This window comes from Candoia aspera, chromosome 3 (assembly GCF_035149785.1).
Source record: "Candoia aspera isolate rCanAsp1 chromosome 3, rCanAsp1.hap2, whole genome shotgun sequence".
Classification (NCBI taxonomy): domain Eukaryota; kingdom Metazoa; phylum Chordata; class Lepidosauria; order Squamata; family Boidae; genus Candoia; species Candoia aspera.
The window spans coordinates 56,302,403-56,329,964 of NC_086155.1; the positions used below are offsets into that span (position 1 = coordinate 56,302,403).

The 27,562-nt window shown below is 39.1% G+C and overlaps 1 protein-coding gene across 2 annotated transcripts in view; it reads left to right on the forward strand.

The window, feature by feature from the left end:
- ST3GAL3 (ST3 beta-galactoside alpha-2,3-sialyltransferase 3) overlaps window positions 1–27,562 on the forward strand; it is a 260,656-nt gene that overhangs the window by 116,132 nt on the left and 116,962 nt on the right. For both annotated transcript variants that reach the window (XM_063297799.1, XM_063297800.1), the window contains one exon: window positions 13,148–13,240. In XM_063297799.1, coding sequence (XP_063153869.1) covers window positions 13,148–13,240 — 93 coding nt within the window. The remainder of the gene's footprint in view (window positions 1–13,147; window positions 13,241–27,562) is intronic.

Genomic DNA, 27,562 nt, shown 5'->3' on the forward strand with positions numbered 1-27,562 from the left:
CCTTGCCATCCCTTCTGAGCACAGCCTTGCATCCAGCTCCAAGCCTTGTCGCATCGCTCCAGCACAATTCAGGTGTGCTCCCAGATTCAAGCCTCAGCTTTTCCTAGACTCTCCAGTCCAGTCCAGCCTTTCTTCCAGTCTGCAGCCTTGCCTAGACTCTCCAGTTCAGTCCAGTCTTGCTTCTAGACCTCAGTCTTGCCTAGACTCTCCAGTCCAGTCCAGTCTTGTTTTCAGATCTCAGCCCCACCTAGACACTCCAGTCCAGCCCAGCTTAGCCTCCAGAGCCAAGCCTTGCCCAGAGGTTCCAGTCATGCTTACCTAGCCTCCATGTGTCAGCCTGGTCCTATCTGTGTGCCAACTCACAGAACCTTGCCTCCAGCTTCTGCCTTGCCACGCCCTCTAGCTTCACCAAGCCTGACAGCTTCGATTAGAGAGTTAGCTGAATTCTGTCTTGCTGTTCTGCCACAGTCTGATCCTGCAGCCTTGCCTGTTCATCCGTCATTGCCCAGGTGGTCTTGATTGAAATTGCTTTGCCTTTGAAATTGCCTTTACCAGGACTTTACTGTTGTAAATAGTTGTTTTAAATAAAGAGTTTTGATAATAATTCTGTCTGGCTGCCTCATAGTCTGAACAGGACACTGCACAGTATCATAGCTATTCCTAGCACTGCACCCTTCTGGACAGAGGATTTGGATGTTATTCCTGGGATCTGCTTGAGCCACTCTCCCAGCTTAGGAGTCACAGCTCTGAGTGCCTCTGGGACCACTTTGGCCTTTACTTTCCACATCCTCTCTAGTTCCTCCTTCAGGCCCTGGTACTTCTCCAGCTTCTCATACTCCTTCCTGATGTTGCTGTCACTTGGCACTACTATATCTATCACCACAGCTGTAGACAGGAGAAGACAAAACAAGACAACCTAGGAAATCTATATATCTATATTTATCTACATCTACATCTATCTTTGTGTGTTTGGCCTATGACTGTATATTTTAATAAACTGATAGGGAATTATTATTTTATCAACAAAAGAGAAAATACAAATATATACTATATTGTTTAAACCAGACTTTGACTACCTCATGTTCCTTGGCTCATGGCTGAGATGCTAATATGTTTGGGATACTGGTATTATTTGACATTTGGCTGTTTTTTATCTTCTTGTGATTTCTGGCTACATTGTTGATGCCCAACCTTTGTGGTGACATCAGTCACACACTGGCTGTGTAGCCAGGCAAGTAATGAGTGCTTAGTATTATTCTCCAGGATTCGTGGAATTTAAAGGAGATGAGAAAAGAGAAAAGGAGGTCAAGACTGTATGAAAGAGAAAAATATATAAATTAAGAGTGAGCACTCTGAAGTTGCTGAAGTGCTGTCACATAAGCTGCATTCCTACATCAAATAAAGAGTTGGTATGCAAAAAAAAAAAAAAGAGGTCAGTTGGAGGGTTTCAAAATGTAGGTGGCTTTGAATATAAAGCTTTAATGAACTCAGGGTCTGCTTTGCATGTTGACAGGCAGATTGTAAACTTCTCCGGATGTTTTAGGTACTGTGTGTAAATTATGCCAAACTACAGATTGTAGATCTGTGTCTTGACCCATATAAAAATACTTGGTTATCATTCCTTTACTTCAAGCTGTTGCTAGAAGAGTAGTGTCATATCAACAGTCTGGGATTAATCAAACCCATAAATAATTGCAGATGGCAGAATTACTGTAGCATGTTCTCTAAAGCAGAGAAATGTCTATGAAGATCTGCTAAAACACTCATTTTTTGGTGGGGGAGAATAAACTACTGCATTATTAACCTGCAGTGTGCAGTCAGGTGCTATTTGTACATATACAGTCATAATCAAAATTATTCAACCTCCATTGCAAATCAGGTTGATTGTCAAAATGTACAGACTTTCAGCTGTTTGCAGTGAACAAATCAAACAAAAGCAATTGAAAAAGCTCAACACAACAAATGCTTCAAGTGGTGTCCCCAAAGTCAACTGCAAATGCAATTCAATGACTTCTCCAGACTCAAACTTATTCAACCCCCTGAATAGAATCCATCACAACAGCATACATACAGTATGCAAAACAGGTGTTGTCTCAAGCACACCTGATGCAACTAATCAAGGGCTTCATTAGTTGCACCAGGTGTGCTTGAGCTGGAACACATGAAATACCTGAACTGGCTGGGGGTTTGTTGAGTGTCACGTTTGACTGCATGTTAGAAATACAGTATGGCTAAGTCAAAAGAATAGTCCAAAAAGGTAAGAGAAGAGATCATCGCCCTTCACAAACAAGGAGCAGAATACAAAAAGATAGTGAAGGCACTGAATGTTCCTAGAGACACTGTTGGAAGCATACTTCGTAAGTTCAAAGTTAAAGGAACAGTGGTTACACTACCTGGATGGGGCAGGAAAAGGATGCTGTCAATGGCTGCAACCAGATTTCTGAGAAGGCAGATGGAGAGAAACCCTCAAGTGACTGCAAAAGACCTGCAACAAGACTTGGTGGCAACAGGCACTGAGGTTTCAGTGAGCACAGTAAGGCGCATACTAAACACATAAGGTTCCCATGCCAGAACTCCAAGACATACACCACTACTGACATGCAAGAAAAAGCACAAGAAAAGTAAGCTCCAATATGCTCAAAACCATATAAATAAGCCACAGAAGTTTTGGGATTCTGTTCTGTGGAGTGATGAAACAAAACTGGAACTTTTCAGCCTGATGGATCAGCGGTATGTCTGGAGAAAGAAGAATGAAGCATATGCTGAAAAGAACATTCTGCCTACAGTTAAGCATGGTGGTGGCTCGGTGATGCTCTGGGGCTGCTTTGCATGTTCTGGCACTGGAAACCTGCAGCGTGTGGATGGCAAGATGGATTCATTGAAGTATCAGGAAATCCTAGGAGAAAATGTCATGCCATCTGTAAGGAAGCTGAAGCTTGGGCGTCACTGGACCTTCCAACAGGACAATGATCCCAAGCATACCTCAAATTCCACTAAGGCTTGGATGCAAAAGTAGTCCTGGAAGATTCTACAGTGGCCATCACAGTCACCTGACTTGAACCCCATAGAAAATCCCTGGTGGGATTTGAAGAAGGCGGTCGCAGCACGCAAATCCAAGAATATTACTGAACTGGAGGCCATTGCTCATGAGGAATGGGCTAAGATTCCTCAGGAACGCTGCCAGAAGCTGGTGTCTGGCTATGCATCTCATTTGCAGCAGGTCATAACAGCAAAAGGCTGCTTTAGTAAGTACTGAAGATGCTTGCTATGAAGGGATTGAATAATTTTGAGACTGGAGAAGTCATGATAAGTTGCATTTTCAGTTGACTTTGGAGACACCACTTGAAGCATTCGTTGTGTTGAGCTATTTCAATTGTTTTTGTTTGATTTGTTCATTGCAAACAGCTGAAAGTCTGTACATTTTGACAATCAACCTGATTTGCAATGGGGGTTGAATAATTTCGATTACAACTGTAGTCTCCTATACAGAAATATCTATCAGTGTTGGAATATGTTTTCAAACATTTGGTTTGTTTTGAATTACTCTTTCCATTGTGTTTTGCAGAGGTATTTTCCCCTTTTTAGGTTTTTAATAATTTAATCTTAACTCTGTAGTTATATTGTATAATATGTTGTTCAGTTCTTTTTATTAAAGAGTAGAGTAGTAAACATTAATGTAAATGATTAGCCATCTGAATGATTTGCCTGAACCTGTGGATTTCAGTCAAACCAGTATGTCAACATACTGTTTTTCACACAAACCAGTATGTCAACATACTATTATGGACATTAAATACATTATTGACATGTCTCTCTCTCTCTCTCTCTCTCTCCCCACCCCCGCCCCTCTCAACTTTTTGACTCTGTAGGAGCCCTTGACATATTTTTCAGGCCTTGAGGAACCCCTGTACATTCAGGCTCAAATATAGGCTACAAGTTACAAAATTATTATATTTGTTTCATGTGCAGGCCTGTACATGTGCATTAATAATGTTCTTAAACTATAAATAAAGAATGAAGCTTGCCTCTTTAATTTGAAGTTGCCCAAATTTGAAATAATTTTTAAAATAAATTGAGATCTCCCAGGGAACCCCTAGTGACCTCTCGCAGAACCCTAGGGTTTCATGGAACCCTGGTTGAGAAATCCTGCTCTGCATATTTACCAGCCCAGTACTTAAAGATGGTATGGTTGGTTTCAGCTCAAGGTATTGATAGTCTGGGTTCCAAAATGATGTGCCCCCAGGTAAAAATAGTGAAGAACTTCAGAATAGGGTGGGAAGCTTTCTTGGGAGGAGTAGAATTGTCTGGGGTAACAGATATATTTACATCTGAATTCTTTTGTGACAGAAACAGAAAATTAGGTGGAACATTATAAACAACCTGACATGAAGCCAGTCAACTTTGAATATGACTGCTTTTAATATTGCTGACAGATTAATGTGTTCCCTTTATTTGTTTATTCATTTATTTGATTGAGTAATACTCTATCTTTCCATTTAACTAGGATATCAAAGCAATTGACAGCACAAAAATGATGCTTCATTTCCCCACTTTGTCAACTTAGGTTTGTTATCTTCAATGGAAATCAGCCCTAGAGAATTCCTCCTTCTGATAAATGTGTGCATCTAAATCATGTGTATACATGTGCATATATGTGTGTGTGTGCATCTACATTTGCCAGAAGACAAATTCCAAAAAGGGGGAGCTATAAATTTGATTTCCCACATGCATAAACCACTCTTGCAGGCACACAAATGTATACACACATGGACATAAGGTAACTGCACTGGGAAGGGGAGGAAAGAAGAGAAGGAACAAAATAGGATAAATATAAAGTAGGGATAGGACTGGTGGTGAACGGCGAATCCGATGTTCTAAGGATCAACACACCATTGGAACCTGGAATGAAAGATCTATGAGCCAGGGCAAATTGGATGTGGTTATTGGTGAGATGTCAAGATTAAAGATAGACATTTTGGGCATCAGTGAACTGAATTGGACTGGAATGGGCCACTTCACATCAAATGACCACCAGATCTACTACTGTGGACAAGAGGACCACAGAAGAAATAGGGACCAAATTGCCAATATCCGCTGGATAATAGAAAAAGCCAGGGAGTTTCAGAAAAACATCTATTTCTGTTTTATTGACTATTCTAAAGCCTTTGACTGTGTGGACCATAACAAATTGTGGCAAGTTCTTAGGGGTATGGGGATACCAAGTCATCTTGTATGCCTCCTGAAGAATCTGTATAACAACCAAGTAGCAACAGTAAGAACAGACCACGGAACAATGGACTGGTTTAGGATTGGGAAAGGAGTACGGCAGGGCTGTATACTCTCACCCTACCTATTCAACTTGTTCGCAGGACACATCATGCGACATGCTGGGCTTGAGGAATCCAAGGCTGGGGTTAAAATTGCTGGAAGAAACATTACCAATCTCAGATGTGCAGATGATACCACTTTGATGGCTGAAAGCGAAGAGGAACTGAGGAGCCTTATGATGAAGGTGAAAGAAGAAAGTGCAAAAGCTGGCTTGCAGCTAAACCTCAAAAAAACCAAGATTATGGCAACCGGCTTGATTGATAACTGGCAAATAGAGGGAGAAAATGTAGAAGCAGTGAAAGACTTTGTATTTCTAGGTGCGAAGATTACTGCAGACGCTAATTGCAGTCAGGAAATCAGAAGACGTTTAATCCTTGGGAGAAGAGCAATGAAAAATCTCGATAAAATAGTTAAGAGCAGAGACATCACACTGACAACAAAGGTCCGCATAGTTAAAGCAATGGTGTTCCCCATAGTAACATATGGCTGCGAGAGCTGGACCATAAGGAAGGCTGAGAGAAGGAAGATAGATGCTTTGAAACTGTGGTGTTGGAGGAAAATTCTGAGAGTGCCTTGGACTGCCAGAAGATCAAACCAGTCCATCCTCCAGGAAATAAAGCCAGACTGCTCACTGGAGGGAATGATATTAAAGGCAAAACTGAAATACTTTGGCCACGTAATGAGAAGACAGGACACCCTGGAGAAGATGCTGATGCTAGGGAGAGTGGAAGGCAAAAGGAAGAGGGGCTGACCAAGGGCAAGATGGATGGATGATATTCTAGAGGTGATGGACTCATCCCTGGGGGAGCTGGGGGTGTTGACGACCGACAGGAAGCTCTGGCGTGGGCTGGTCCATGAAGTCATGAAGAGTCAGAAGCGACTGAATGAATAAACAACAACAACAAAGGGATAGGACTATCAGATCTGGGTTGCAAAAATACATATGACTCTAATTCTAGAGTTTTCTAGATTTTTGCCCTAAAGAAGGGGTGGATAACTGAAAAAAGCTATTTTTTTATTTTAGCATTACAAAAGGGGTTAAAATCTAGCAGCCCCACTCAAGTAAATGTTAATCATGAATGGCAGTCATGCAGTAGCAGCAGCAATGTCTGCAGCTGTTGTACCTCCCATCACATTCAAGGATCTTCTTTTCTTCTCAGAATGGAAGATAATATTTCCTTCCAGTTCACAAGTAATGATTTTGTGAGAAAAACTCATATTTCTGTTGGGTACCATAAAATAGGACAGTTAAATCTATAATTTGTACAGCACACCACAATATCTCTTCTAATTTCTCCTAGATTTTTTAGAATTTTAAGTGTTTTTCCTATGATTCTAATCAGATATGAATCTTCTGTGTTATTTGTTGATCTATGACCGAATAAAAATTGACTTGATTTGATTTGAACAGTTAAATCATAATTCTGATTGATTATGTGCCATCACGTTGTTTTAGACTCCTAGTGATCACATAGATTTTCTCCGTAATGATCTGTCTCTAACCTGGTCTTTCAGGTCTTCCAACATTGCACTCATTGCCACTGTAACTGATTCCATCCACCTTGCTGCTGGTTGTCCTCTTCTTCTCTTTCCTTCCATCTTTCCCAGCAATAGAGCCTTTTCCAGAGAGTGAGGTCATTGCATAATGTGTCTAAAGTAGGATAATTTGAACCTGGTCATTTGTGCCTCAAGTGAGAACTCTGGGTTGATTTGTTCAATGATCCATTGGTTTGGGTTTTTTTTTTGGCTGTCCATGGTATTCTCAGAAGTCCTCTCCAACACCAAAGTTCAAAAGCTTCAATACTCTTCCTATCCTGCTTCTTCAAAGTCCATAAATCGTAATTAAGATATAAAATAAAAACTAGTTCAAAAGATCTGATTGAAGAAATTAATTTTGACTTATTTCTTGAAAACAGGGAGAATGGAGCTTAATAATACTGGCTGTTTGCAGTGAGCAAAAACAATTACATAATTGTTAAAACAATTATATAATTAAAATTACATAATTTTAATGGATTTATTTCTTTTGGGAGGGAATTGAAGCTGGTAAAATTTGTCCATAGCACAGTGCACCATTCTTTAGACAGCCTGGCATCTGGTCTAAGGACTGAGGCTGATAAGGTCAAAAATAACAGTTCCCAGGCTAGAAAAAGCTTTTACGTACACATATCACAGCTGCCTCCCAAGGCCATCAAGAGATCTGCTAAGTATTTGTTAATTCAGAAGATGGGAGAGAGAAGCTTAGAGTTTAAACTCCTGAGTCTGTCTGTCTGTCTGTCTGTCTGTCTGTCTGTCTGTCTGTAAGCCATATGTGGCTGCCAGTCTTAAAAATACAACTCTGGGCAGCTCATAATAAGCAAAAGAAATAAAAAGCAAAAAAAAAAAATGAAAGCAATAAAACCAAAACTTGGTGCCTTATCCATCCTTCTCCGATGCATCCAACAAAACAATATCCCTATCTCTTTCTCTTTCTTTCTCTCTCTGTCCCTGTACCAATACCAATACCAATACCAATACCAATGCCTGTACCTATAGCTATAGCTATATCTATACCTATACCTGTCTTTCTTTGCCACGCTGTGAGCAGTTTGGCATCATTGTTGTCTAAAGTTTTGAATCTAGTTGAGTTGTGTCTTGGAGTGAGCTACCAAATCTGGCTGGGAGAGGAAATCAGAGTTATGCATCTAGAGGCTTGTCATTTCCTGCCAGGCTATGGTGCGAAACCTGGCATCCTCCCACAACATTTTGCCACGTAAAGAACATTTCGACTGGAAGGCACCAGGTTGCACAGCCATGAGATGAAGAGTACATTTCAGATAGACTGCTCATTGAGCTGACATTTTGCAGTTCCTGATCTTAAGGTGGTAAGAAAAAAGAAGTGGTAGAAAAATATGGAAGGGTTACAAATGAAGGATGATACCTGATCAGCTTCCTCTTGAAACTCTGGAAGCACTCAGAGCTAGTACTAAAACATTGTAAGCACTCACCAGATAAAGTTGACTGATGTGTTTAACATTTTTATTTTTTCCTTTACATCAAACTAGGGTAATGCTGACAAGGGGATTGGTCAACACTCCAAACAACAAAAGAGCAGATAGAATGGAGCTTGCACTTGTAAAAGGAGGAAAGGAGGAATGAGATTGAGGTGAGGGAAAATAAAGTATAAAAGAGGAAATGCCTCTTAGGTCAAAGTATATCCATGTGCAGAATAAGTCACTTGGGATATCTTTACATAGGCAGATCCAACAAATTTGCACTGAATGTTCTTTATGGGACAGTCTCAAATTAACAATGAAGAATCTGCATTGGAATATTTATTTATTTATTTATTTATTTATTTTCTATCCCACCTTTATTATTTTTATAAATAACTCACGGCAGAGAGCATACCTAATACTCCTTCCTCCTCCTATTTTCCCCACAACAACAGCCCTGTGAGGTGGGCTGGGCTGAGAGAGAGTGACTGGTCCAAGGTCACCCAGCCGGCTTTCATGCCTAAAATGGGACTAGAACTCTCAGTCTCCTGGTTTCTAGCCTGTTGCCTTAACCACTAGACCAAACTGGCTCTTAATTAAATCTTTTTATTTTTTAATAGTTAGAATTTTCCTCCAGAAGCAAATACACAGTTGTTTTAGCTGTTCACCCATGCACAGTTAAGCAATTTTACCACACTCCATGGCTTTAGTCCTCTTAATCTGAAAAGAGATTTTTGGTTTATCTTGTGAAAAACAGATCAAGCTGCTATTAAAATATGCTTCATTATTCTATTCTGGATCCTTATTAATTAATATTGAAATTTTTAATTTCTATTTTGTCTGCCATATGCCTTTGGTTTCATGAGTATCTAAACTTAGTGTAAACTCATGGCATGCATAAATAACTGAAATACTTTTCATCCTTTTATTACTGTTTGTCAGAGTAACTTAAATCAATTCCTGCCTTCTCTCTCTAGATTATGAGTATGCTTATAAATATGGATGTATTATTTTCACAGTAGCTTAAATTGGAGGCATGGCATGACAGAAATACAGGATAAAGATGCAATAAAAATTTAAGTTGTGATAACAATGGAAATCTTAGCTCCTTTTAAATAGGTTGGACATACATCATTTTAATTGTGAAATGAAGTTTGTGGATTTGCCAGACATTTGCCAGACAGTAGAGAAAGATTAATAAAACATGCTGTTGGCTGACTTTTGTACCAGCATGGCAATATGACCACTGCTGGTGGGGCACTTTATCTCTCCGTTACAGGTCCATTGAATTGAGGAGAACAATCCACATGAATTAGTATCAGTGATGTCTCTTGTCTTTATTGAATCTTGTCCCACCGTTGAAGTCCAGTTGTGGTAGGGCAGATCTCTTTCAAAATGGGATCACCTAAGATCACCTAAGATCTAAGAATTAGAAAATGTCCTGGAACAATGAAATGTCTTTGAAGCTACTGCCCAAAATGCCATTCCCCAAGTTGGTTGGACGTAATAATCCTTATCCAGACACAGAACAGGTTTGTTCTGTGGAAGCAAGTGAAGAATGGAGACAAGCCATATGAAACCGTGAGCAACTGGAGATGGTCTGTTAGGCAAGGTTCTCTGGAATTCCTAAATTACATAAAGGCAGTACCATCCTTGTGGAGAAATACCTTGTTTGAAATTGTAGTACTGTTCAATATGGCATGTGACATATCATGTGCTCTATCTGCTTTAGGGAGCTAGGAGATATCTAGAGTTCAATTTTTAAAAAGGAAGAAAATGTATAAAGACCATAAATCAGAAAATAGACAGCAGAGCCAAGTTATATAAATGAAAAGTTAGTGAACAATAGAAATATTTGGATATACTTACTATTGCAAATTCTTTTACTGTGATACCATTCTCAACTGATGCTGATAAATATTTGCTGAGTTCATACAACATGCTAAATCCTAAACCTGAATTAATAGAATGTAACTGCTATATTCAGTTAACATGTTATAGTCAGTCAGCCATATTATTAGGCTTAATTCGGTGACCTGGTTCACACAACATGTTAAGATAACTGCTAGATTCCCACAACAATAGGGTAACTTTCAGAGGGTTAACTTTCAGAGAGCAGGGCAGGTTGAAAAAAAAAATCCTACTGTGATAAGTGTAAATAAGGCGAAAATGTGAATTTCTTCACAATGATATAACAAGGGGCAATTATATTGATTCAGAGTTATATCAATAAATTGCTAGGTCAGTGTGAATTAATTATAGATTAAGGTAAATTTTAAACCAGCTGTCTTTTTTCAGATTCACACAAAAGCCTGAAAAAAGGTACATCTGTTTTAATACGTAGTGAGATAGCGCTGCACTCAGGAGAGTTCCAGAGTACATCAAAATGTTCACATAGCCCTAGCCAATAGCTTTTCCAGGCAAATGGAGCCCCCTGAATGATTTCACATGTTATGGGTATTTCTCCCCTCAGATCTTTTTAATAAATAGAATAGCAATTAAAATGCCCATAATATCATGAGAACTATTGTAAGATGGGCTCTCTCATGAGATTCAGGGGATTTTTATTTTTTAAATTTAAATTTGGAAAGACAGTGGGTCTACGTAGGAATATTGCTGGTTATGATCCCTTGTTCATTATAAGGAAGAACCAAAACCAGTAGGGTCAAATACATGCAAAATAGGATTTTTTCTGAACTTTTTAAAAAAGAATTCATGATAATATGAGTTGTATAGTAGTACAAAAGCCTGGTTTTAGGTGATGAACTTTAGTTTTCACTTAAAGTTTTTAAGCAGAGGCTGGATATGTCAGCAGCAGATTTCCTGTATTGGCAGAAAAAGTTACATCTCTGTAATATAGTATTTTCTTGATCTTGCATTATGAAGCAAAAAATTAAAACTTGCTGTGGTTCAAAGTTTAAGCTTCTAATCATTCTGTAGAGCATTCATCTCCTTTGGACAGCAGAAGACTTTGCAGTCGTTTAAAGCTTCAGTTTTCAACCAAAATGAAAATCAAGGAATAACACAAAAAGAAGTTGAGGAAATAGTCTGAAGAATTACATGCCACCCCTCAATTATGATACCAGCAGCTTTACCAGTGTTCTTAGGTTGGAATTTGTGGTTAGTTCTTGGAAGTGATAGGATTTGTCTAATAATTTGGCACATCACGGTATTATTAGTTGCATAATGCTTTCAATTACAGAAGAGAAACAGTCTTTGCTTCTTCTGAAGCATGTTGTTGATCCAGGTTTGTAACTATACACAAATATTCAAGATGGCTGTGAATGTCCCAGTTGAATAAAAATCTCTAGTAATGAATAGGGCCAGGCAAATAAATATCTCAAATCACAGTAACATATAAAACAGCATAGAAGGAGAAATATAAAAGACTGACCAAGTCTGTGGCTAAAATGGGGTGTGAGATAATTTTGAGTAATTGGACTGGCAGTTGTGGTTGGCTACAAACCTAGTTTTGCTTGTGACACTTTAGAATATGAACTATTTATTATACTAAGAAAAGTTCAATAAGTCAACCTCTGACCCTGATGACCATGGATGTAATTATGTCTTTATTTGCCAGACAGCTTATTCATTCCTTATATGGGACCATCAGGTTGCCATGAATGAAAGGGAACTAGTTATTTGGCACAAAAGATATTTTGGCATTTTCATTTTCAAAAATTAAAACAACTTTAAAAGCTTGCTGTGGAAAAATGTCTTCATACATTGTGATGGATATTTTCTGTAAGTGTATACCAGTATAGTGATTTTGTGTCAATGTAGCTTTTATCAGTTGTTGGATTTAATTGATTAAACAATAATATATTTCCAAGTTTTTGTTCTCAAACACTGAATACTTTGTAGTAGTGAAAAGTTCACAAAGAAGACAGATATTTTTAGCCAATATCTTAAATTCTATTGTTTAATGATGCTTAACCTTGCCCCAAAACAGTCATCTCAGAACATTGTATAATACCTAAGACAGGTATCTAGGGCCAAATGTTAAAGCAGAGTACTATCTTAAGAATAGTTCAATTGTTAACTTCAGAGTTTCATTACCTGCACTTGCATTGTCCAGGTGTGGTTTCTCATTACCTGCATTTGCATTGTCCAGATGCTAGAACATCTGGAGAGCACCAGTTTGGGAAATACAGGTTTAAAACTGGTTTTTTCTGTTATGCATGAATACTACAAAGAAGCAGATTGTCCTTAAACAGTATCCTCTATATGAATATTATGTTGTGTTTATACTCAGATTTTGCACTGAAATTTGAGGAAAGCTAGGCCATCATTGTTCATAGATAGAAAAGAGAGTTGACAGGAATAGCTGTGTTGTCACCATAGTAACTGTGCTCCCGTAGAATATAAATTCAGTCTTTCATATATCCACTGATTGTGCAAGAGACTGTGCTCTTAGAAAATGATAAAAGGAAAGCATATCAGGATTATGGTATCCAACTTACTCCATTTTCACAGTGGCTGGAAGAAATCTATGGTAACCTGGTTAGATTTGCTAGTATTACATAGTAATATTTTACATAGTAATAAATGTAACATAGTTATAGTTTACTAGTTGACATAGTAATAAAATTACATAGTAATTTCAGCAGACGGGTTGGGTAATATTTTTCTTTATATTTTTTGGCCCCAAACTCATGGAATGGCAAGGAAATATGCTGCATACCAGAAGCCACTTGGTACAATCTGATGACATCGCATTTTAATTTCATAAGCCTTTCTGTTCCTGTTGCTGCTCTTCAGAAAAACTAATGATAAAAGGATTTAGTTGACACACTTGTCACTTTTTCCTTAGGTTGATTGTAACACTTACTATTTTTTTACAGGCCTCCAGAGATAGCATCAAAATATGGTAATATCTCAGAGGGTGTTTGCAAGCCTGGGTATGCTTCTGCTTTGATGACTGCCATTTTTCCAAAGTAAGTGACCTGATCCTTTGTAATTCCCAGTTCTTTCTATTACAGTAATGCCCTAAATATGTTAGGTTATGATGAAATATTACCTTAATTAAAATGAATTCAAGTTATGCAATGCTGTTTTTAATGAGGCAAAAATAAATAGAACAGTATATGTACATGACTACAGATGGTCCTCGACTTATGACCGTTCATTCAGTGACCATTCAAAGTTATGACAGAGCTGAATGAAGGGGTTTACAACGGGTCCCCAAAGTTACGGCCATGGTCATTTGATCAATAATTTGGGCACTTGGTACTAAAGTACCACATTTACGACTGAAGGGGCACTTCCACTCCCCCCACTGACCTATCTCCCCCCATCTGTGCCCTTTTGGCTCCCTGCACTCCACGGCCCCTGCCACCCTAGCTGACCTTCACCATCTTCTTGCTCCCGCTGCTGACCAAGCATGCCCAGACTGGCCCTTTGTGAGGCAGCTGCTGGCCACATGAGGCTTTCTTTCCAAGGTTGCGCATGGCAGTTTCCTCACAAGACCTGGGGAAGATGACCTCACGTGGCCAGCAGCTGACTCAAGAAGGCATGGGCAGGCATGCCTTGTCAGCAGCAGGGACAAGAAGATGGCGAAGGTCAGCTGGGGTGGCAGAGCGCAGGCCGGTAGGGGACTCGGAGTGCAGGGTGGTAAGGGCAACTGCAGCTGGGACTGGGCTGGGGTGGCCAGAGCTTCCTGGGATGCGGCAGTTTTGCTCCATACTGTTGAGGCTTCCCAGGGCATGGCAACTTTGTGCTGCACTGCTGGGTCGAGCTGGGGCTGGGCTTCCCACAGCACAAAGGGGCTTCCTGGTATACCGTGGCTCTGGGGCTCCAAAAAGCAAAAATCCCCAGAGCTGTGGCATGCCAGGAAGCCCCTTTGCACCACGCGAAGCCCAGCATGGCCCAGTAGTGCAGCGCAAAGGGCCTTCCTGGCATGCCACAGCTCTGGGGCTGCAAAAAGCTTGCAGCCCCAGAGCTGTGGTCCACCAAGAAGCTCCTGAACCGCAAGGTATTCCTTCCCTGGCTTTCCTTAGCTCACACTGCACTGCAGCACCCCATCCTCCAACTCATGCACGGCCTGTACTGGCCCCCCTAGGCCTCCCACAGCCCCCTGCAGCACCCCTGTCCTCCTTACTGGGAATCCCGCCTCTTCCTGCTTAATGACCCATGGGTTATGACAAAAACCGGGACTGCCTGGGATTGCCATCACTAAGCAATGCAGTTACGTAATGTCATACTTTAGGACTGTATTGCTTAGCAACAGAAATTCCACTCCCAATTGTGGTTGTAAGTCAAGGACTACCTGTACAACTAAATGAGACAGTTAATTAGAAATGGATTGTCTCTTACTGTAAAATATAGAAAGTGTTATTTTTACCCTAGCTATGAAATAAGCATACAAAATATCTCAAGTATTTTAAGTTTTTCTGAATTCATAAAACCATTTGACATATAGTCGAAAGAGTTAAAGCATCGTTTTGCCAACTACTACCATACTGACTCATTTGTAAGATAGACTGGTGTATTTTATTGCTTAAAACTGTACTTTAGAACAGTGTTCTATGACATCAGTACCTGTAAATTTTTGAATATATATTTCACTAGCCCATACATATATGTACAGTACTTGATTTCTCATTATGATTACTTTCCTTTGCAACCCTCAATAATTTTAGTCATGCTTGAATGTTTATTTTCTTTTTCTCTTTCCAAATATCTTATCCTTACAATTCCAGTTGTTTTAACCATAGTGGTTGGGGATTTTATACTTTATTGTATGACTTTAATCATGGTGTCATAGCATAAAATTTAATCACAGCAAATTGTAGCACCTAATCAACCTCTACTGATCTTGAAAATGTTAGCCAGGGTTGGATCTGCTTCATACATGGATGGGAGAACACCCAGCTGTAGACTTGACTGGGAATTTTTAAAATAAAAAAAAATTCCCTGATAGAAGGCAATGGCAAAACATTCCATATTTTTGCCAAGAAAATTGTATGGCTGGGTCTATGTGGTCATTAGGAGTCAAACTTGACATTTTCACAGACCATTTTAAATGCTTCTAAGGGTCACAAATTAAACAATGTTATATGATCATATGTAATGTTTTTTCAATGAATTCCTTCATATGGTATCTGACATCATGTGAAAGAAATCAGAATTCACAAGGCAGAAAAAAAGATATTCATTCATTGAATGGGTTGTGTCAGAAATGAGTGAAATTTTAATGGACTTGCTGTGTTTCCATTTGTTGAATTGAACTTTTTTTAATTGGTGGCTTTGGGTCATCTAAGAGTTTTATTGCAGAACAGCTTTTGACCTTTGTCTGGAAATAAAGGTCTGGCTTTCTGTGTTTAAGGCAAGAGCCTCCAGGCCTATGTGGTTACTCTGTAGTGTAAGGGACATGGCATGATAAGTCTCTTTTGCCCTTGTCCAAGCTTGAAGAAAGAGTCTGAAAGAATCTGCCATTACATACCAGGATGCAACTCTCAATTGGTGATGTTTTCCAACATACAGTTGCTTTGGAAGAACATTTGCAGTATGACATAAGAGCTTTTTGAAGTGGTATTTCTGGTCTATGATAGGAGCATAGTATCCTTCATAGTTTTGTCTTTTTTGTCTTATTTGTCAGTTTCCTGGTTTTCCTAGTGAACACAGAACCATTTGAATCAGCTATCAGTAAAGGCCTTTTTTGTTCTCTGATATTTTAATAAATCTATTTAGGAATATCTAGAGATTCTCTGTGCCTTTCTGTGTTGCTTTGTTTTATTTGCACATTCATATAACAAGACTGAGAGCCAGTGTGGTGTAGTGATTAAGGTGCTGGACTAGGATCAGGGAGATCTGGGTTGTAGTCCTCCTTGTACACAAAAGCAGTCTGGGTGACCTTGGGGCTATCACTCTCTCTTGTCCCTAGACTGGGAAGTTGAAAACATCTAGCTACCAACCTAGAGTGGACCAGTGTGGTAGACTACTGTCCATATCCTTTAATAAAGAGGCCTAAAGTGGATTGATTAGGGTTGATAACAACAGCAGCAGCAGCAGCAACAATATTACTGAGAACCATGAGTACCACTTTGTAGACTACAATTTCTCAACCATAAAAGATTCCATTTATATGTCCTTCAAGAGTTCTCTGATCTGGCTATAATAGTTGTTCCTTTTTATAGATGGATATATGGTGGACAAGACAAATGATGCACAAGGTCATAATAGGACATTATACTACTGTATTGGAGTTTCAATGAGATGTACCATATTAAGATGTGCAAAATTTATTCTAAATTATTTTTCTTTGTTAATCCTTATATTCTTTGTCATGTACTTTTGGCAACTTCATGAATCTGATTTTTTTTTTAGTTCATCTTTAGCAAATATTCTTTTTAAGCATGAGATGACAGCTGTGTTGCTATAAACCCATTAAGTTCAAAAACTCCTGTTATCTATGCAGATTAACTCAACACCTCTTCACTGAACTAGCATAATTTGTTACAGCTATTCATTATTTTGGTTAAGATAAAAGTGCCAGTTTGCTATTTTGCTTCCCTTGTCAGAGCCTTAAATATCTTAAACAAGAAGTGACTATGCTTTTCTTAATCTATGTTCTCCCATTTCCTGCAAAGTAATTTGGGGAAGATTGAATTAATAGTGATGGCCCCTTAAACCATAAGTGCATTGTGTTCTTATTTGATGACTATGGCAGATGGAAAGGCAGGCAGTGTAAAATATTAACTTTTACTGGTTGATAAATTACTGGAAAGTTACAGATTTACAAGATTCACAAAAATGGATAAATAAGAATTGATTTGTAGAGTCTTAACTATTTTTAAAATGCTAGTAAAAGATCCCTTGGGATAGTCAATTAATATTTTGATGATGGTACTTTACAACCCTACTTATATAGATTTGCCAAGGTGGTCTTACTCAGCAAGTATATAGGCTTTTCGAAGGTGGGGTGTAGAAATAAGGTTCTGTCTCCAACATTAATTGGTTTTCTCAAAATCCTCAAAAGCAGAGACTGCAAGATCTAGAAGGTTTTATATCATTGGAAAGTTACGTATTAATGTTAAAAGGTCATTAGTTAATTAACTTATTCTGGACACAGTATATGCACAGAATAGTAGCCATTCTGTCAGTGTATGTGGCAACTCTTCGTCACTCCCAGCTTAATTGGAATATAGATTTGCACTATGAATGATTAGGGGGATGCACCATTTTCACATTGGAGAGATGTGCAAGGTGAAGTCTCCCAAGGACCAGTGCACTTAACATGATTATAAATAAAGTTATTAACGAGCAATGAGGTGGCCATATTTGCTTATGATACTAAACATAAAGGTAGTAAAATTTAAAAGGAATTGCCAAGTGCACCAAAAGGAACTAACCTTGGGGACCTGGGGCTCCAAATGGTAAATGCAGTTCAGTGTAAGCAAAATCAAATTGATGGACATTGGCACAAATATACAATACAGAATCTAAGCTGGTAGCAGTTGGACTCATGGTGAATAGCTCAATGAAAAAATGAAAAAAAAAAGTCAAGTGTTCAACTGCTGTAAAATAGGCAGATTCCATGCTTAGAATCTTTAGGAAGGAAATTGCAAATAAATCTGTAAAAATAGTAATAGGCTTATATAATTGTATGAAAAGACTTAATATAAAGTTGTGGTCACTTTACTTCTGAAAAGAGTATTATAGATTTGGAAATGGTGAAAAAAAAGAACCACCAAATCCTTAGGATAACAGAACAGCTCCCCTGTGAAGAAGACAACTTTAATTCAGGCATTTAAACTTTGAGCAAAGACAAGTAAGAGTAGATATGATACAGGCATAAGAACTGACATGTAACTGGAAAATGTGAATAGAAAAATTTGCCCCCCCCTATTAGAATTCAGGGTAATCCATTGAAACCAAATCTGAGGAAATTTGGGACTAATAAAAGAAAATCGTTCTGGAGAACTTACTGTGTTCTCCAGAAAGGAAGATGGTCATGAATTTAAGACCGTTTCCCACCTCAAAGGAAGATAAACAGGAAAACTCATGGTCATCCACTCCTTTGTTCTTGGTAAAGCTAAGATAACCCTCCCATTTTAATGCAAAATGATTGGGTAGGGCAGAAACTAAGCTTCCTTTCTGGTACACAATAGTTAAACTATGGAATTTGCTGCCTTCAGATATGATGTCCACCAGTATAGATAGTTTTAAAAGGATACTTGGCAAATTCATGGAGGATTGGGTGTTTAATGCTACTAATCTCAAAGGCTCTTTGCTGCTTCCTGGATCATGGCAGTGTGGCCTAAATACTAGCTGTTGGAAAGCCAGAATAGGAAAAGGTTATCATTCTCCTGTATATGCTTTGAATTCTTGAAAGCATTTGATTGGCCACTGTGTGACATAAAATGTTGAACTAAATGGGTCTTTGGCTTCACCTTTTGTTCTTACATTTTGAATTTGAGTCGATCTTGTTAAAAGTCACTTGTGGATGATGGCCTTTTAAAAAAAACCTTGAATGCCTTGCTTGCAGTTTTAATTTATCCTCATACAATTCTGAGTACTCCATATCTGCTAAGTGATTGTAAGTAAGTAAAGAGAAATGCTTGTTATAAAGTGATTGGTGTATCTATGCCATATTTCAAGATTGGAATATAAGTTTTCAGTGTAAAGTATTCAGACAAACACTGGCATCTAAGGCCTACATTTATTTTTAGGGGATGTTGTTAGTTGCAAGAGGTTTGCTGTTGGTCTTTTGCAAGAGGCTTATAAAATACTTCTCCACAGCAAATATTAGCCTGTGTGGCTCCTACGTGGATGTTCTATGAAATGTCTATCATGGGCTTTGTTTAGTCTGGAAAGCATGTCATGAATCAAAAACTAAAAGAAAGTCTGCACTTTTATTGGGTTTTCCACTGATGGTTGTGATTGTAACTGAGAAATGTGCACATAACAAGAACAAAGGGATGCCTAATTTGAACTAAAGTCTTAACTTGGAAGGGAATTTTCTCAGTTTCTGAATCATTATCTCCTTAAACTGAAACTTAATACAGACATATTTTCTTCATTTTATGGCTTAATACTAGAAGCTTCCTGTATTGTTCTGTATATTCAGTCAACCTGATTACATGACATTCCCAGACAAAAGATACGAATCATGGTTCAATGTATTTAAAATACACTCTGCTTTGTTATGACAAATGGAAGTTCATAGTCCTACAAAACTCCATGTTGTTGCTGTAAGATGTTATAAACTGTATATAAGCATTTCATCTCACCTACCACCTACTCCTAAATTCTAACTTTATCTTGATTTGTGTGACATTGAGTTGTTTCATGGAAAAATAGGCCTTTCATCGATTTTGACAATTTGATAATAATTTACGATTTGGTCTCTAGCACCCTGTCCTCAGAATACATATGTTCTCTCTTGTATACCCTGGATGATCTAGATACTTTTCTTAGATTTCAGTTTTCCCTTCCCTGTATAGAAATAGAAATGTTTAGATGTCATGACTATGAATATAAAAGGCTTTGAAATATGCTTGAAATTTCAGAATGAAACATTGAAGTGCCCTCTGGAGTAATACTGTGTTTGTATGTGTGTGTGTATAAATAAAAGTATATAAATAATATTTTGCCTGCCTCAGAAGAGAGACTGTCAGTGGGTTATAATCATAACAATAAAATGTTCATGGTACATAAGAACATAAACACATAAGCACTGCCTTGCTGGATCAGATCCCTGGCTCACCTAGTCCAGCAGTGTTTTCTGACTATGGCCAACCAATTGCACAAGAAAGCTGACCAGTCTTCCAGCAGATGGCCTTCGGAGGCAGTCACACTGCTGTTGAAGCCAATATATTGATCTCCATGATTTTCATGAGTTGATCCAACCCTGTTTGAAGCCAGTCAAGCTGGTGGCCAGCACCACATTTAAAATTATATAATAAACAATAGCAATCTCCAAAAATTAATCCACAGTTAAAATTGTAAGACAGCCAATAAAAAAACCAATAAAAATAGATGTCAGCATCTATAAAGGCCCTCAACAATTCTGTTTTTGATAATTTCCTGAAGTCTAACAAGGTAGGAACTGATCAGATTTCAGGGGACAGGGAGTTCCATAACATCAAGATCACCACAGAGGAACAATGTTTACAGCCACTCTCCCCATAATTTCATGGAAATGGAGGACTACTAATTGATTCTCTGCATTAGGCAAGTCAAAATCAAATGGAGGAGGCAGTCTGGGAAATACTTCAGTGCCAAGCTATGCAGACTTTTAAAGGTCAAAACCAGCACTCTGAATTGCAGGTGGAAGTAATTGGAAGCCAGTGGAGGACCAAAGCAGAGGTGTAATGTGCTCATGTTCAGATGGTTCCCCTACTTTTTAAGAATCTATCAACACTGGGCAATTCAGTATGGCAGGGATTGCTTTTTAAAACACTGAAATCAAAGTACAATACTTTCATCAGTTATGTTCATCTGATGTTCATTGTTCACATAAAAAATACTGTGAAATTGACAATCTGATTACCAAATAGCCTTTAGTGTTGATGCCACAGCTGATCTGAAATATTCCATATGGCAGAAATGAAGATGCTGTGGCCCTCCAGCTGTTGCTGAATTCCCAGGGTCCTTCAATGGAAGCTCTTGGGAGTTTAGCTCAGCAACCCCTGGAGGGTAACATGTTCTCCGTTGCTCTTATCTTTATATACTAGAAGATTATTAGTAGGATCTCAGTATAGAAATAGCTATTCCATGTAGTAGTTGACTGCTCAGAAACTTTTATACATATATTTTTCTCAATGATATTCTTTATTCTCATGTTACAACTGAGGGTGAGGACAATGTCTTTTTTTAAAGTAGTTTGATTATGCTTCTGCACCTTGTGTTAGCTGTGCTATACCATGTAGCAGGTAGGAGAGTTATGACATAAGAGGAGACAGGGTAAGGAATGCAGAGCTGAAAAAGTAGCGCAAAATATACTGAGGGAAATCTGCCTGTTTATTTCTGGAGCTTGGCCTTCTGCCTAAAGGTGAAATGATTTAAAAAGCTGTGTTTATTTGGCACATTTCTCTAGTTCCATGTTGGTTACAGAAAATGAGAGAGAGAAAAGTATCATGCTCTACTCAACTCTGTGAATTCTTGGCTTATTTGTGTAGTCCTGCGATTGTTGCTGTTTTCTATATGAAGGGGATTATAAACATCTGTATTAAAAAAAGAAAGCATTGATGTGTGAATATAGCTGGAAATGTGGCTAATTGTTCTGTCTTTTCATATTTCAGTATTTCTTACTATAATTTTTATGCTGTTATAATTTTGATCTGTTTAGTCATGAAAAGCTTACATTACAAGGAGTTGGCTTGTGTCAAGTTTTTCTTTACAAGGTCTTTATTGGGGAAGGAGTCCAATAGATTAAAATGAACTAAAAAGAGATGTTCTAGGTTGTTGAATAACCAGATGAATGCATCTTTTTAAAAAACAGTAATAGAAGATTTCATTACCCATTGGGTGCATAACACTCTACAAGTTCACACTGTCCTGTATATTCTGGATGGAAATTGTGTATGCATAATCAGAAATACAAATGGTAAACAATGGAGGAAATTTGGATCTCCATTTACTTGTATTTCTGAGTGTTAGGACAAAAATACCTATATTTTTCTTTTGCATGAACCACACTTAACCAGGATCTGTTAGCAAAGCTTCTGGGTGACATGAAATCAATATTCAGAATAAGTATGAACAGAGGCCCACAAATATTACCCAGTTTGGATTACTCTAATGGAACAGCACTCAGACAGACCAAAGAATCCATTAGCTATAGCCTAGCAGGGTGGGAGTGAAGTTAAAAAGTTATTTATGCCCCTACATCCTCTGTTTCATTGATTATGCAAAGGCATTTGACTGTGTGGACCATAACAAGTTATGGTTAATATTATGAAGAATGGGAATTCCAGAGCACTTACTGTAATTGTACTAATGCGGAACCTGTACTTGGGTCAAGAAACAGCCGTTAGAACAGAAAACGGTGGTACCGAGTGGTTCAAAATTGGAAAAGGTGTGTGGCAAGGTTGTATGCTTTCACCTTACTTATTCAGTGTGTATGCTGAACAAATAATTCAAGAAGCAGGAATGTACGAAGAAGAACGGGGTATCAGAATTGGTGGAGGACTCGTTAACAACCTGCGATATGCAGATGATACAACTTTGCTTGCTGGAAGTGAAGAAGACTTGAAGTACTTGCTGATGAAGATCAAAGATTGTAGTCAGCAATATGGACTACACCTGAATGTGAAGAAGACGAAGATACTCACAAATGGACCAATAAACAATGTCACAATAAATGGAGAAGAAATTGAAGTTGTCAACAATTTCAGTCTACTCGGATCAATGATCAATGCCAAGGGAAGTAGTAATCAAGAAATCAAATGATGTATCGCGCTGGGAAAATCTGCCATTAAAGACCTATCTAAAGTTTTCAGAAGTAAAGATGTCAGTTTAAAAACAAAGATGCGTCTGACTCACTCCATGGTCTTCTCAATTGCCACATATGCCTCTGAAAGTTGGACATTAAAAAAGGAAGATAGAAGAAGAATTGATGCATTCAGATTGTGGTGTTGGCAAAGATTACTGAAAATACCATGGACTGCCAGAAGAACAAACAAATCAGTTGTGAGGTTTGAGCCTGCTTTTGACTCCGAAAGCGAAACTTATTTGGAGTCAGAAGGGGGAAACGAAACTTATCAGCAAGGACTTGAGGAATCTAATCCAGGAACTGACTCAGCAGAGCAGGAGAAATCGCAGGAGAGGATTGGACAAACTCCGGAGGGGGATTTGAAGCCTCCAATCAGTGCTTGAGAGAGGAGAGCAGAGAAGCGCACGAAAGAAAAAGAAGCACGATTGGCCAATAAGGGGAAACGGTGCAAAAAGGAGCAAATAAAAAGGCAGGCGCACCAAGAGCAAGCTGCTGGAGACAAACGCTCCTTTGAGCTCACAGAACCTGCAGGAGAATCCTTACCAGCATCAGAAGCCTTGCCTGTAGCCAGCGTGGAACCATCGCCAGTGCCTTCTGCCTTCGCGGAACCTCCGTCTGCATGGGTCACTCCAGTAGAGCCTCTCTCTGCCGTCCCTGCTGAGCACAGCCTCGTGCTTTGCTCCAGCATGATCCAGGTGTGCCTCCAGACCTCAGCCTTGCTGGAACGCTCCAGACCATCCCAGCCTTGCCTCCAGTTCGCAGCCTTGCCAGCACGCTCCAGTCCAGTCTAGCCTTGTCTCCAGTTCGCAGCCTTGCTTGAACACATCAGTCCAGTCCAGCCTTGCCTCCAGTTCGCAGTCTTGCCTGAACACTTCAGTCCAATCCAGCCTTGCCTCCAGTTCACAGCCTTGTCTGAATGTGCCAGTCCAGCTTTGCCTCTAGTTCACAGCCTTGCTTAAATGTTCCAGTCCAGTCCAGCCTTGCCTCTAGATCACAGCCTAGCCTCAACACTCCAGTCTAGTCTAGTCTTGCTTCCAGAACCAAGCTCTGCCTAGATACTTCAGCCAAGCATTGTCTAGCCTTTGTGTGCCAGCCTGATCTAGCCTGTGTTCCAGGGCACCTATCTGAATGTCCCATCTCTCCTTTGTCACACACTATAGCTCCTTCCAGTCTTGCAGCCTTGAACCAAGGATTGTCCCAGTTCTGCCTTCCTGCCTTGCTTCCATCTGACTCTGTAGTGTTGCCTGGGTGTCCTTTGCCACCTGGGAGGACTTGATTGAATTACATGCTCTATATATTGCAAGAACTTTTATGATTGTAAATGCTTGTTCAGTAAAGAATTTTATTAGTAGCTCTGCCTGGCTATCTCATAGTCTGAACAGGACATCAGTTTTAGATGAAATACAACTAAAATGTTCTCTAGAAGCAAAGATAACTAGGCTTAGACTCTCATACTTTGGGCACATCGTCAGGAAAGATGATCGCTTGAAAAGGACATCATGTTTGGTAAAGTCGAGGGCCAGTGGAAAAGAGGAAGACCTTCAATGCGATGGATCGATACAATTACTGCAACAATGGATGCAAACATTGGAACAGGCATATGGCGCAAGACCAAATAGCATTTCGTTCTGTTATACATAGGCAGGGCCACAACTGGGGTGGGGCAAGCGGGGCATGTGCCCCAGGCGCCATGCTGGGGGGGCGCCAAAATGAGTGCTGGGGGGCGCCAAAATGGGCATGGAATCCATATTTGCCACGGGTGACACAGACCCTAGTTGCGGCCCTGTACATAGGGGCACCATGAGTCGTAAATGACTCGACGGCAACTAACAACAACAACATCCACTTTCTGGATTATTTTTAATTTTAATTTTTCCCTGATGTTTGAACAGGAGAAAAGATTATTTAGAACAGTGAAATGCTTGGTGTAAGTCCCTAGCCAGGCACTTGGAAAGATTCTCTGGAGGGGAGTTAATCTCCTTTAGGTACTAAGTTTGTTCCACCCAGTTCCAGTTATACCTTATTTTAAAATTTGGGATTTCCAGACCTTGGAAAATGCTAACTGTAACAGAGGGAATCCATGTTGAATTCCCTCTCCCTCTCTTGTAGCCATGCCTGCATATGTATGGACGTAGAGGGGGGAGGGGAAAGGCCTAACACCCCTAAGCTTCAATATTTGTGCCTTAGACAGCTAACATTTCCACCCTAATTTCTAGCTGTAAGATCTAGTTCTAACAATACAGGAAGTTGCTGTCCTAACAGCCAGGAACCACGCTGAGACAAGGAATAGGTCTCTAGTGTTTTATTACTGCTACATAACAGAAAATCCTAACAAACTGAAGAAGCGTGGGAAAAACCCAGACATATAAACCCCAAAGGCTAAGGCGGGCCCGATCTGTGTCTCTTTGAATGGATACCTAATTCCTCACTACTACGCATGTGCTTTACAGCCTGGATGGGAGCCCCCTGCTCGCCATCCTTACTCATGACAGTTGCTGTCATATATTCCCTTATGTTAGAGATTTAGGGAGGATAACCATTTGGGGATGAATATAACACAGTTATGCAGGCTATAACTGCTAACCAATATTGACGATATTCACCCAAATTATTTAGAGTCCAGTGGATTTATTTAGTGAGGAAAAGGGTTCTTTTATGAATAAAAAAAAATGGAAGCAGGAATATTTCATTGTTAAAGCAGCTTTCTCTCTACTATGCTGAATTAGTCCAAAAACCCAGACTATGATATTTTTTATCTTGGAGAATTAGGGAAAGCTCTTGCTCTGTGATGACTATAAGATGCACATGAATGTATGTACAGTATGTAGCATTGATTCTCCTCCCAAGTCATTAGGGATGCAATTTCTGAATGCCTAGCTTGTCAACAGAAATGCAGTTAGTTAATAGTGTATCATAGATTAAATATTTATTAAATCATGAAATACATATTTTTGGTTGGGAGGAAAATGTTTCCCATTGTATAAATATTGCAGACCCTTCCCAATAAGAGTTGCAGTGAGTTGATCTGTGTGGAAGTCCACAAGAGAATTGAGTTGACCTCTTCCTGTATGTGCTGAGGGCCTTGTCAGTTGAATGCTGTAGATCCCATTCACATCTCTTCTGTCTCTTCTTTCATTGCAGCCCAAGTACTTTGGACAGCAACCTTAAAGTCTCACAAAACTGTTGGATGGGGGAAGGTAGATGAAAATTTACCTTTGATTGTGACTTCGTAATTGGGGGTCACTTCTGACATAGTGAAAAGAGGACTGAAAGCATTTGTAGATGTTTCCTTTTCAAGCAGAGCCTGGTTTTGCCTCTCTGTTTGCATTCTGTTCAAGAGATGTTTTTTTTGTTTCTTCTCAGAGGGTGAATAGTTTCTTAAATGTATCATTTCTGGCTCCTTAAAGTGACCTGACATATTGGCATCTCTTCAGATCAGACACTGGGAGATAATTTTCTCTTCATTTATATACAGTATTCTATGTGGTTGAGGCTGCAGTTCTGTACACTTTTGTTTTTAAATATATGTCTGAAGCATTCATGTTCTAGCTGTCAGGCAAGTTGTTAGCAACTCCTAGAAAAAGCACACATTTGCAGGTACATGAATAAGGGAGTAGAGTCCTGATCTTATTTGTAGACACACACCCCATCCTTTCTTTAGCCTCTTTTTGGAAATATCTTGTGTCTTTCTTAACAAATATATGTATGTGTGTGTGTGTGTGTGTGTGTGTGTGTGTGTGTGTATATTGCTTGTGAAATCGTAGCCTTGCTTTCTTTATACCATTGCAAGTCTACAAGAAAATTGTACCTATAAATAAGACTAAGAAGCACACTTACCATATTTGCCATAAATAGTCTGCAAAAATCAGATGATTGAAGTGGGTAAATTGTCATATTTCTGGGAAATAAAATTGTGTTTGTTTGAATGCATGATTTAAGGACAAGATTCAGGCAACATTGCTATGAATCAACAGAGTGGATACAGTGTTTCTGCTAAGCTCTCTACGTGTGTCTGTGCAATTCATAAAGACCTCTGGAATAATAGGATAAATTCTATCTTCCTTGAAACTTGTGAGCATACTGTATGAATCTAGGTATGTATTATTTATGCCCCAGTATAGCCATAATTTTAACACATTGGTTTAGGATTGTGGATTTATCTTTATCTTTATGAAAAATGCTAGCATGCTGGTTATCAGTATAAGCATAAGCATACAGTCTCTGTTCTGGCAATTTACTTCATTCCTAGATCAGATGTGTTCTTAAGCCATGGCCATTATGTAGCAAGAGAGCCCTTTTCTTGTTATCCCACTTGCCCCTCTGAGTTGAATTAGCCAGTTTTTACCAGCAAAATTAATTGCTCTTGGGTTATGGAGATTTTTTGCCCTTTTCTGAGCACAGTTTGTTCCCAACATTGTGTTTTATGATACATTAATATGTGCTGGCAGTTTTTCCTGATTATTTTTTTTTAAGATCAGAAAAGTTTAGAGAGCCCCAGCAGTAAAAATAGATCCAAATGATCCCCCAAAGCTCCATAAGGTGGTTGGGCTGAATATTTCCCCTCTCTTCAGAGTTCACTGGCTGAACTCTTGACTTGACAAGTGACATAGCCAATCCCTTTGAAATAATTTTTGACATTTTTACTCACGTTGTTGCTTCTCTGGTACATTCTCATGTTTATCATTTTAGACATCTTAATAGCTAACATCTTCATGTACATCAATAAGTCTAAACATGATTTCCACCCTGTACATTTTGTTAAACATTTTATTGTGTTGTTGTTTAGACAGTCTGTATTACTTCCCTTGTTGTTCAGCTG